General features: G+C 50.8%; 3 protein-coding genes across 3 annotated transcripts; all 3 read left to right on the top strand.

Annotated features, from left to right (window-relative positions):
- The first annotated feature begins 4,217 nt into the window (after positions 1 to 4,217).
- LOC125523177 (probable histone H2AXb) lies at positions 4,218 to 5,690 on the top strand. Its single transcript, XM_048688232.1, has one exon. The coding sequence runs from the start codon at positions 5,117 to 5,119 to the stop codon at positions 5,612 to 5,614; it is 498 nt and encodes a 165-aa protein (XP_048544189.1). The 5' UTR covers positions 4,218 to 5,116; the 3' UTR covers positions 5,615 to 5,690.
- Positions 5,691 to 7,421: 1,731 nt separating this feature from the next.
- Positions 7,422 to 8,844, top strand: LOC125520874 (probable histone H2AXb). The gene has a single exon (XM_048685917.1). The coding sequence runs from the start codon at positions 8,139 to 8,141 to the stop codon at positions 8,631 to 8,633; it is 495 nt and encodes a 164-aa protein (XP_048541874.1). The 5' UTR covers positions 7,422 to 8,138; the 3' UTR covers positions 8,634 to 8,844.
- Positions 8,845 to 9,896: 1,052 nt separating this feature from the next.
- LOC125520873 (probable histone H2AXb) lies at positions 9,897 to 10,630 on the top strand. Its single transcript, XM_048685916.1, has 2 exons — positions 9,897 to 10,195; positions 10,280 to 10,630. Exons 1-2 carry the CDS (start codon positions 9,998 to 10,000, stop codon positions 10,499 to 10,501), a joined length of 420 nt encoding a protein of 139 aa, XP_048541873.1. The 5' UTR covers positions 9,897 to 9,997; the 3' UTR covers positions 10,502 to 10,630.
- Positions 10,631 to 11,156: the final 526 nt, after the last annotated feature.

Raw genomic sequence — 11,156 nt, 5'->3', positions numbered from 1 at the left:
TTGAGTTATCTATTTTGGAGCGAAGGGAGTATATAAGAAGCCCTATCCGGTAGTTTTCTTTCTAGGCTTTTCACACGGAATGACGATTTGAGGCGTAGTGAGGAACACCTTAATATGTCATCTAATAGAAGAAGAAGAAAACACCTTAGCATGGAAACTATTCTGAAGTGTTTTCTCTACTTGCCTTAATATATTGTGTTTTTAGGCATTTTGATGAAAATGCCACGAAAATAATTATTTGATATGCTTTTTCTAAAATGTTTGAAAATATAACTTTGAGTCCTTTCAGAAAATGCACTAAGAAAACGCCTTTGATTGTAGATAACGACTTGGTGCTATGTCGCAGTGCGTCCCTTCGCCGAGCGTTCTACATGTAGTGGTAGGCTCATTTTTATAGTTTGGCACAAGGACCTTGATTTTGCCGGCCCAGCCCTGTCAGTTGAATGCATTGAGGCTGAATCGGACGGAGAAGACTGGTCCGACAAAGGGCTAGGATCGGATGGACAATTCCCTCCTTCAAGGCTTCAACCACTCATTTCAGAAATCTCCGTGATCCCAAATTCCCAAACCGCACAAAACCCAAACAATTTTTTTGAGCCAACCCCTCCCCCATCCACGTCACTGATTCGCGGCGTCACCCTCCCGCCAATCACGCATGATCGTCGCTTCTCGTTATACATGCCACGGTCATTGCCTTTCCACCATCACAAACACCCCGCTCTCTCCACATTCTCACCAACCTCCGGCAATCTCTCTGGCGATCACAACACCAATGTGTCCGCCCTGCACCACGACCCGAAGATGGCCATTGCCGGCAGCGGGAGGGGTAAGGCGAAGCCCGCCACTAGCACGAAGTCCGTGTCCCGGCCATCCAAGGCTGGCCTCCAGTTCCCCGTCGGTTGTGTCACCAGGTACCTCAACGTCGGCAATTACGCACAACATGTCTGGCACGAGCGCCCCCCATCTACCTCGCCACTGAGGTACACATTCCCCCAGCTCCTCCTCTACCGTTTCTCTATTCCCTGCGCGACGATTCCTTGCGGTCCTCGATCTCATCGTTTCATTTCTTTCTCTCTCATTCGAGTAAATTGCCAAAACCACTACAATTGCGTCCGACAGTGCCAAAAACCACTATTTTCGTAAAAGTTTGCTGAAAACACCGATTTGAGTAATTGTTTGCTGAAAACACTAAAAACTCAATTGAGTGCGTTTTGACAGAAAATTTGACAGTGAGGTCCCGTCGTCAGTCCTACATGGCACCAAATTTTCACTTCGTTTGGCAACACGGTTAAGCTAGACGCAATGCCCACCTGTCGGTGTGTCTGCTCTTCTCTCTCCTAGAGGCATTCCCACAAACACATTCCGTGCGCCTTTCCATCTCGTGCTCCCACTCTGACCTGCGCGCCAGCATGGACGAGTTGCTGCTTTGCTGTTGCTAGCGCCGCCTTAGTCTGGCCCAGCCGCGGCACGGACTCGCTGGTGCGGGGTCGCCGTCCCTGCCTCGTGCTCGAGCTCGGCCACGAGTCCGTCCACAGCGCGCCGAGCACAGCCTGCGTGGCCAAGACTGCAACACGCCGCCCCGAGGTGCTCTCAAGCAGTCAAGCTCCAAAGCGACGCCCCAAGCACCCTGTCGAAGGAATCGGCCCCGGCTGCTCCGAGCTCAATCCATGGCCGCCGGACGCCACGGCGACGGCGAGGACGAGCGCATCGAGCCCCGGCCCGCAGCGCATGGCGAGCAGGGTGACCGCGCAAGGCGGGGATCGGTGTGTCGTCGTGTGTCGCCCATAGATGCCGCCGTGCTCCTCCTGGACGCGGGCGTCGACGAGGCGGCAGCCCACGGCGAGCTGTTGCACGTCCGGGTTGGTGGTCGCACGGGAGCTCCACGTCCGTGCGCTGGGCGCCAAGGTCCGCCTCTTCCCTTCGTGCCCACGGCAGCTGCTGCTTCGGCACGAGCTGCAACGCCCGCTGCTCCCAGCCCCATAGAATCTCCGGAGAACCAGTAGTCCAGTGCCAGACCAGGCCAGTCATTGTAGTACGTGGGGCTTCACGTGGGTAATCCTTTTGGCTTCTCAGTTCTCCAAGGAGACGCCAGTGGCCGCGCGGGCGAAGGAAGACGCCGACGGCGTGCTCTGGAGTCTGGACCGGACTCAGGTGGGGATGCGAGCAGGAGAGCAAGAGAGATTTCGTGAGCGATGGGGATCGGCGGAGCGGGTTCCTGCAGCAGCGGTTGCGAAGGGGACTCTACACACACACACGAGAAGAAAACCCCGGATCTGTCGTACTTCCTCCGTCTAGGTGAGTAACTCATTTTAGGTTATGCATCGTGACCAAAAAAAAGCGGAAAACGAGATAACTTAATGTTAATTTGCTAATTAATAGCATTGCATGCAATAAACTAGCCACTGCATGTCATGTTTGATAGTCTCAAGTCATTAAAATCAGAGATCTCTTAAAATCATGCACATCCCTAATCTCTTATTGATTGATATGTCAAGAAACAAGAAACGAAGTAGAAATTAATGCACCACACCTAAACGAGATGACCACAAACCGCTTCTCACTTAATGAAACTCGCTCTCAAGAGTTTGGGGAAAACCATGTGTGAGACTAAACAATTTGGAACCAAATCAAGCCGTTACATGGACGGTCTCAACATGAGAGGCCCTAGTGCAAGAATACAAAGAGGGACTCCACACACACTCACGAAGAAAACCCCGGATTTGCCGTAGCTGACCACAAACCGCTTCTCATTTAATGAAACTCGATCTGAAGACTTTAAAGAAAACCATGTGTGAGACTAGACAATTTGGAACCAAATCAAGTGAATTAGAGCCTCTACAGTCACATATGGAAAATCCAGCCCCTCAAACGCCCGCGGACGCGCCCGGGCGCGTCCGCTGGCAGTGATCGGGCACACCTCAAATTTCACTTGTTGCATCCGGACATCTTATACTTGATTCTTATATCCATACAAAGACATGTAAAAGGAAATAGAACCTACATACTACGTCGATCCTAACTACTCCTCGTCGGAGATCGCGACGATCTCCGTGCCCGACTCCAGCAGCATGGGTGGCAGCTGCAGCTCCGGTTCCTCCGGCTGCTCCGTGTCGAGCTCGGTGAAGAGCGCGTCGGACTCGGCCTGCTCCCGCTAAAAGAATGCCCTGTTGGCCTCCACATAGGCCTTATCCTGGATGGACTCCAGGATGGCCTGCTGCTCGGCCATCTCGTCGGACTGGGTGACTGCGAACTCTGCCTCCGCCTGCTCCATGTTGAAGGTCGACACCTGCTGGTCCGGCTCCTCCGCCTCCATCGAAGCCATCTCCTCCTCCTCCCCTCTTCCCCCGGCTGCTCCTCCTCCTCCTCCTTCGGCTCCGGCGAGTCCGGAGGCAGCCCCGGTAGCGATGCGAGTGGCGTGCGCGGCTTCCCTCGCCCGGATCTGCTGTTGGATCTCGTAGCGGCACTCCGGCGTCAGCATGGCATAGTAGGTGATCTTGCTCCGGACCATGGCACAGTGCTGGAGCATGGGCAGAGCGCCGGAGCGGGAGAGGGAGGAGGTGGATGGGCTCGAACTGGCGGCGCGGAGAGGGGGGATGGGTTAGGGTTGCGGGACGCCGGCCGGCTTAAATACCCGGATTTTGTCTTGGGCGGCGAGCCGGAGCGGCGCCACGCGTTGTTCACACCGTGACGACGGTCGCGACATCCGTCGGACCGCCGGGTTTCCGGGCTTTTCCGTGTGGGGCCACGCCGCCAGGCCGACGTGACGGGCGTGCCCGGGCGCCACATATCCGCCCTATATTTGGGGTGGATATGGGGTGGTGCCGGTCAACCCTCGCGTTTGAGGGGCCGTCTGGGTCAAAAATTTGTGACTGGGCAGTGACCGGGCTGCCCGTCCGGGCATATGAGGCGGATTTGGAAGATTCGGTTGTAGATGCTCTTAGATGATAGCATTGGTTGACCTTAATGGTGACCTTAATTGCATTGGTGTTAGTATCAACCAAGTACAAGAAGCTCACTTGGTTGAAAAAATGATTGTACAAACTCAAGCAAACCTAAAATAAAAAATATGTCAAACCAATTACTCGTGGCCATCCACCTCATCGATGAGGAGTTGTTATGACATTTATTTGTTGCAACCTCCCCTTCAAATGTTTGTGCATATATATAATATATATAGTTTTCATCACTGTGGTTGACGGTGATCACATAGCCAAAAGTAGAGAAATATAGGATACTTATCTGTTGTGCCCACATATTTTATCTCCGAGTATGCTAGTCATGGGTGCATAATACTCAAGACAATTCCTCTGATTTCGTTAAAGTTATGTTTTACGAAATATACATTGGGCCACATGTAGCACAAATATTTTAATTAGATTTGCGAGGCATTAGGAAATGATTAGCTTGTAAGACTTGCCGATCCTGCGGTGCATCTGCTCTGCATCATTGTTCCACACTGTCACAATGTACATCACTGATTGAGTGAGCAAGAGAATCTAGAATCAGAAGTAACCACAAAGTTATGTTGGCTGCGTCGTCAGTCTTGGCACGAGAGGCCCTAGTGCGGGAAAACAAAAAGGAATTCCACACGCAAGAAGAACTGTTCCGCCTCGTCGTAGCAGACCTCACGCCAGTGAACTGCTTCTCACTCAATGAAAGTTGAACCGATCTAGAGATTGCACAAAGCCACGTTTAAGTCTAAAAACAAATCAGAACCAAATCAAGCGAATAGATAATTGCATAAAAGGGCAGGGGGTGCCGATCCAAATTTCTCCTTTGGATATTGTACTAGAACAACCCAAAACCATGTCAACTACATGCATTGGCTCTGAATCGAACGACAGATGACTAGTCCGATGAACGGCTAGGATCGGATGAACAATTCCCTCCTTCAACCATTTTTTCAACAAATCTTCGTGATCCCAAATTCCCGCACCAAACCAAAACAAAAATTTCAAGGCAATCATGCGCGACCGTCCCTTCTCTTTATAACAAGCCACAACCCCGACCTTTCCACCATCACAAACACCCCGCTCTCTCCATGATCTGACCAACCTCCAACAATCTCTCTGGCAACCACATCACCAGTGCGTCCACCCTCCACCGCGGCCCAAAGATGGCCATTGCCGATAGCGGGAGGGGCAAGTCGAAGCCTGCCGCCAGCACGAAGTCCGTGTCTCGGTCGTCCATGGCCGGCCTCCAAATTCCCGTTAGCCGCATCACCAGGTACCTTAGGGGCGGCAATTACGCACAATACATCAGTACCGGCGCCCTCGTCTACCTCGTCACCGAGGTAGACATTCCCCCAGCTCCTCCTCTCCTCGTTTCTCTGTTCTCCGCGCGCACGGTTCCTCGCGGTCCTCGATCTCACCATTTCATTTCTTTCTCTTTGATTCAGACCCTGGAGCCTGCTGGCAACACGACGCGGGACAACAAGAAGAACCGGATCGTGCCGCGGCACATCCAGCCAGCGATGTGCAACGATGAGGAGTTGAGTCGGTTGTTGTGCGCGTTCACCATCGCCGCCGACGGGCTGATGCCCGACATCCACACCGTGCTCCTCCCCAAGAAGGCCGACAAGGCCAAGGACGACATCCACCGGCAAGCATCCTAGCACCCTACCGCACACGGTTATCTGTGGCGTGTGCGATGCACCCCGTATCACACACCATTATGAGGTGAAAATTCGCAGTTGCGTGTACGATATTTTTCCTAACCATGTGCTATGACTTTACCTGCACTAGTGTTAGTATCTAACCAAGTACAAGGAGCTCACTTGGTTGGAAAAGTGGATGTACAAACTCGGGTACACCTAAAAAAGTACAACAACCCAATTACTCCTCGCCATCCACCTCATCAATGAGTTGCTATCACATTTATTTTTGGATCTCCCCATCAACCATTCGTGCATATATATGGTTCCCATCAACCGTGGTTCATAATGATCACATAGCCAGAAGCAGGTAAAGAAAGATATCCACCCAGCGTGCCAACATATTTTATCTCCCGGTTAGGTGGTCATGGTGGATAGTACTCAAGACAATTGCTCCGGTTTAGTTTTGCTAAGGCCACGTTTTTGAAAATAAAAAAACTAGGCCGCCCGCGCAGACTACCACAAATATGTTAATTAGATTTGGAAGGCATCAGGAAACAATTAGCTTGTAGGAGCAGTCGCTCCAGTGGTGCATCTGCTCCACATCATTACTCCACACTGTTGTGACGCACTTTGCCAATGCAAACTACAAGAGAATGTAGACTTGGAAGTACAAGGGTCGTCTTGGCTACATGGTCGATCTCGGCGTTAGAGGCCCTAGTGTGAGAAAACGAAGAGCCATACCCACCAAGAAAATCTCGTGGCCCGTTCGCTTCACAGGATTTCTACACATTCCCAATGAATTGTGAGTTCCACGGTTTCTTTTTCCTTTGACGCGTTCTTTTCAATGGAAGTTGCTACAGTAGATCAGAGGAAATGATTCATAACGGTGTTCATTCCATAGGAATAAACACATCCGCCCTGACCACAGTTTTGGGCGGAAGGCCGAGGCTGCCCTCCCGACGAGCTGAGTAAAATATACTGCCATATGGTTGAGGTGTGAGAGAAGAATGACCACATGCGAATAAAAAATTCTCATAGCTACTGCTGCTGCGTGATTAGTACTAGTACGACCTCTGGTGGCCCATCAGATATTCCGGACGCACAGCCATTGTTTCTTTCCTTTGTTTCAATTCCTCCGTATAGTACTTACAAAGAATCCCTGTTCCTACACTTTTTTTACTTTCCTATGGTTTATAATCCTCTCAAGCGAACGGGGCCTCAATCTTGTCGTAGCAAGAGAACTACCCCTCGCTCAATGCAACTCGACTGATCTAGAGATTTGTTATAGCCAAGTTTGAAAATAAATAAACAACTTAGAACCAAATCAGGTGAAATAGAACTTTTTTCTTCTGAGGGAAAAATCAGGTGAAGTGGATGGTTGTATAATAAAAAGCATGCCCAAGCCCATGTCGTCGGATCTGAATGCATCGGCTATGAAAGTGAAACGGACGGCAGTAGACTTGACCGACGAATGGCTAGCATCGGATGGGCGATTTCCCACCATTAACCACTCCTCTGGAAACTTCCGTCGTCCCAAATCGCCAACCCGCGCCACACCCGAACGAAAGTTTTCGCCCCCACCCTCCACGTCACCGATCCATTAACTGTGGTTGACGGTGATCACATAGCCAAAAGTAGAGAAAGATAGGATACCCATACATTGTGCCCACATATTTTATCTCCGAGTAAGCTAGTCGTGAGTGCATAATACTCAAGACAATTCCTCTGATTTTGTTAAACTTATGTTTAAAAAGATTGTGAAATATACATTGGGCCACATGCAGCACAAATATTTTAATTAGATCTGGGAAGCATTAGGAAATGATTAGCTTGTAGGACCCACTGATGCTGCGGTGCAACTGCTCTGCATCATTGTTCCACACTGTCACAATGTACATCACTGATTGAGTGAACAAGAGAATCTAGAATCAGAAGTAACCAGAGAGTTGTGTCGGCTACGTGGTCTGTCTTGGCATGAGAGGCCCTAGTGCGAGAAAACAAAAAGGGATTCCACACGCAAGAAGAACTATTCCGCCTTGTCGTAGCTGACCTCGCGCCAGTGAACCACTTCTCACTCAATGAAAGTTGAACTGATCTAGAGATTGCACAAAGCCATGTTTAAGTCTAAAAACAACTCAGAACCAAATCAAGCGAATAGATGGTTGCATAAAAGGGCAGGGGGTGCCAATCCAAATTTCTCCTTTGGATATTGTACTAGAACAACCCAAAACCATGCCAGCTACATGCATTGGCTCTGAATCGGACGGCAGAAGACTAGTCTGATGAACAGCTAGGATCGGATGAACAATTCCCTCCTTCAACCACTTTTTCAACAAATCTTCGTGGTCCCAAATTCCCGCGCCAAACCAAAACAAAATTTTCGAGCCAATCATGCGCCATCGTCCCTTCTCTTTATAACAAGCCACAACCCCGGCCTTCCCACCATCACAAACACCCCGCTCTCTCCACAATCTCACATACCTCCAACAATCTCTCTCGCAACCACAACACCAGTGAGTCCACTCTCCACCGCGCCCCGAAGATGGCCATTGCCGGTAGCGGGAGGGGCAATTCGAAGCCCGCCGCCAGCATGAAGTCTGTGTCTCGGTCGTCCATGGCCGGCCTCCAATTTCCTCTCGGCCGCGTCACCAGGTACCTTAGGGCCGGCAATTACGCACAACACGTCAGTACCAGCGCCCACGTCTACCTCGCCGCTGAGGTACACATTCCCCCGACTCCTCTCCTCATTTCTCTGTTCCCCGCTCGCACGGTTCCTTGCGGTCCTCGATCTCACCGTTTCATTTCTTTCTCTTTGATTCAGACCCTGCAGCCTGCCGACAACGCAACACGAGACAACAAGAAGAACCGGATCGTGCCGCGGCACATCCAGCCAGCGGTGTGCAACAATGAGGAGTTGAGTCGATTGTTGTGCGCGTTCACCATCGCCGATGACGGGATGATGTCCGGGATCCACACCGTGCTCCTTCCTAAGAAGGCCGACAAGGCCAAAGGTGACATCCACCGGAAAGCATCCTAGCACCTTACCGCACACGGTTATCTGTAGTGTGTGCGATGCACCCTGTATCACACACCATTACGAGGCGAAACTTCACAGTTGCATGTGTGATATTTTTTCTAACCATGTGCCATGACTCTACGTGCACTAGTGTTAGTAACCAAGTACAAGGAGCTCACTTGGTTGGAAAAGTAGATGTACAAACTCACGCACACTTAAAGAAAAGGTACAACAATACAATTACTCGTCGCCATCCACCTCATCGATGAGTTGCTATCACATTTATTTTTTCGATCTCCCCATCAACCATTCGTGCATATATATGGTTGCCGTCAACCGTGGTTCATAAAATGATCACATAGCCAGAAGCTGGTAAGTAAAGATATCCCCCCGGTGTGCCAACATATTTTATCTCTGAGTTAGCTGGTCATGGTGGATAGTACTCAAGACAATTTCTCTGGTTTTGTTTTGCTAAAGCCACGTTTTAGAAAAATAAAAAAAAAATATACATTAGACCGCCCGCACACACTACCACAAATATGTTAATTAGATTTGGGAGGCATTAGGAAACGATTAGCTTGTAGGAGCCCTCGCTCCAGCGGTGCATCTACTCCACATCATTACTCTACACTGTTCTGACGCACTCTACCAATGCAAACTACAAGAGAATGCAGACTTAGAAGTAACAAGAGTCGCCTTGGCTACACGGTCGGTCTCGGCTTCAGAGGCCCTAGTGCGAGAAAACGAAGAAAAACTCCGGACGCACGAACAAGGTCTCACGCTTGCGGTAGCAAGAAAATTGCCCCTCGCTCAATGCAACTCGACTGATCTAGAGCTTCGAGATAACCATGTTTGAGAATAAATAAACAACTTGGAACCAAATCAGGTGAAGTAGTATTTTTTTTTCTTTTGAGGGAAAAATCAGGTGAAGTAGATGGTCTCATAAAAGCATGTCCAAGCCTATGTCACCGGATCTGGATGCATCGGATCTAAAAGTGAAACGGACGGCAGGAGACCTGACCGACGAACTGCTAGGATCGGATGGACGATTTCCCTCGTTTAACCACTCATCCGGAAACTTCCGTCATCCCAAATCGCCAGCCCGCGCCACACCCGAACGAAAGTTCTCGCCCCCGCCCTCCACGTCACCGATCCGCGGGAAAAGCAATTGTTTTTTTTGCCTCCCCCTCCACGTCACTGATCCGCGGCCTCGCGCTCCTAGCCAATCACGCGCGGCCTCCCCTCCTCTTTATAATCTGCCGCCGCCCCCTCTGTTCTGCCATCCCAAGCACACCCAGCGCCCTCCACCTGCTCCCAGATCCCGGCCATCTCTCCACTCCGGCGACCACCGCACGAGCGCGCTCACCCTCCACCGCCACCCGAAGATGGCCATTGCCGGCAGTGGGAGGGGCAAGGCGAAGCCCGCGGCCAGCGCCAAGTCCGTGTCCCGGTCGTCCAAGGCCGGCCTGCAGTTCCCCGTCGGCCGCGTCGCCCGGTACCTCAAGGTCGGCAAGTACGCGCAGCGCGTCGGCGCCGGCGCCCCCGTCTACCTCGCCGCCGTCCTCGAGTACCTCGCCGCAGAGGTACGCGTGCCCTCCCCGGCTGCTCCTTTCCCCATGTCCTGTCACTCTGGATCTGACCGCTTCTTTCTTTCTCTTCTGATTCAGACCCTGGAGCTCGCCGGGAACGCGGCGCGGGACAACAAGAAGAACCGGATCGTGCCGCGCCACATCCAGCTGGCGGTGCGCAACGACGAGGAGCTGAGCCGGCTGCTGGGCTCGGTCACCATCGCCGCCGGCGGGGTGCTGCCCAGCATCCACACCACGCTGCTCCCCAAGAAGGCCGGCAAGGGCAAGGGCGACATCGGCTCTGCTTCTCAGGAGTTCTAGATTAGATTATTATGGTCCTTATGAATGTTTGGAATGCATCTCGCAATCTTGTTCTTGATGTTACTGCTTGTGACGCCCTTGTCAATACTAATATGAATGAAACGGATATGTTGCTATTGTTTGCCTGAATCCAGTACGAAGTTCAGAATTCGTCTTGCTGTTCCACTGAAACGCCTCTGAACTGACGACAAGGAAAGTTGCACTTTGCCAGAAAACTCTGTAGTCAGATGAGGAATATATCTTGCATTTTTATCTGTATAATTGAGCACCTAAGTTATTCGTATGACTGAAACTCCATTTTATACAAAGATATGTTTGAATCAAAGGGGTTTCCCCCTGACCCCATTTTATTATTTTATCCCCCTGACCCCATTTTATTAAATGAAGCAGAAAACCAAACACGGTTCGAGCTGATCCACTGACGAGCAACGTCCACAATCTAGGGTCAAAGCCCCTCTAAAACCCAAACTATTCAGACCGAGAGATGATGTTCTCTGCACTACTTTTTTATTACAGGACACAAATGAGCAACAAAGACTATCCAGCAGCAGGAGATGAGGTCGAAGGAGCACACAGCAGCACTACTTGGTAGTCGTCTCACAGGGTACTAGAGTTACTCTAGCAGATTCGTAAAAAGTGAGCCTCTAAAATTAAG

Source organism: Triticum urartu, chromosome 7 (assembly GCF_003073215.2).
Source record: "Triticum urartu cultivar G1812 chromosome 7, Tu2.1, whole genome shotgun sequence".
Taxonomy (NCBI): Eukaryota; Viridiplantae; Streptophyta; class Magnoliopsida; order Poales; family Poaceae; genus Triticum; species Triticum urartu.
This window is presented reverse-complemented; position numbering and strand designations above follow the sequence as displayed.

Coding starts and splice junctions, on each gene's coding strand:
- LOC125520873 (XM_048685916.1), top strand. CDS start 9,998: ATGGCCATTGCCGGCAGTGGGAGGGGCAAGGCGAAGCCCGCGGCCAGC. Junction 10,196..10,279: donor TCGAGTACCTCGCCGCAGAG/GTACGCGTGCCC, acceptor CTTCTGATTCAG/ACCCTGGAGCTCGCCGGGAA.
- LOC125520874 (XM_048685917.1), top strand. CDS start 8,139: ATGGCCATTGCCGGTAGCGGGAGGGGCAATTCGAAGCCCGCCGCCAGC.
- LOC125523177 (XM_048688232.1), top strand. CDS start 5,117: ATGGCCATTGCCGATAGCGGGAGGGGCAAGTCGAAGCCTGCCGCCAGC.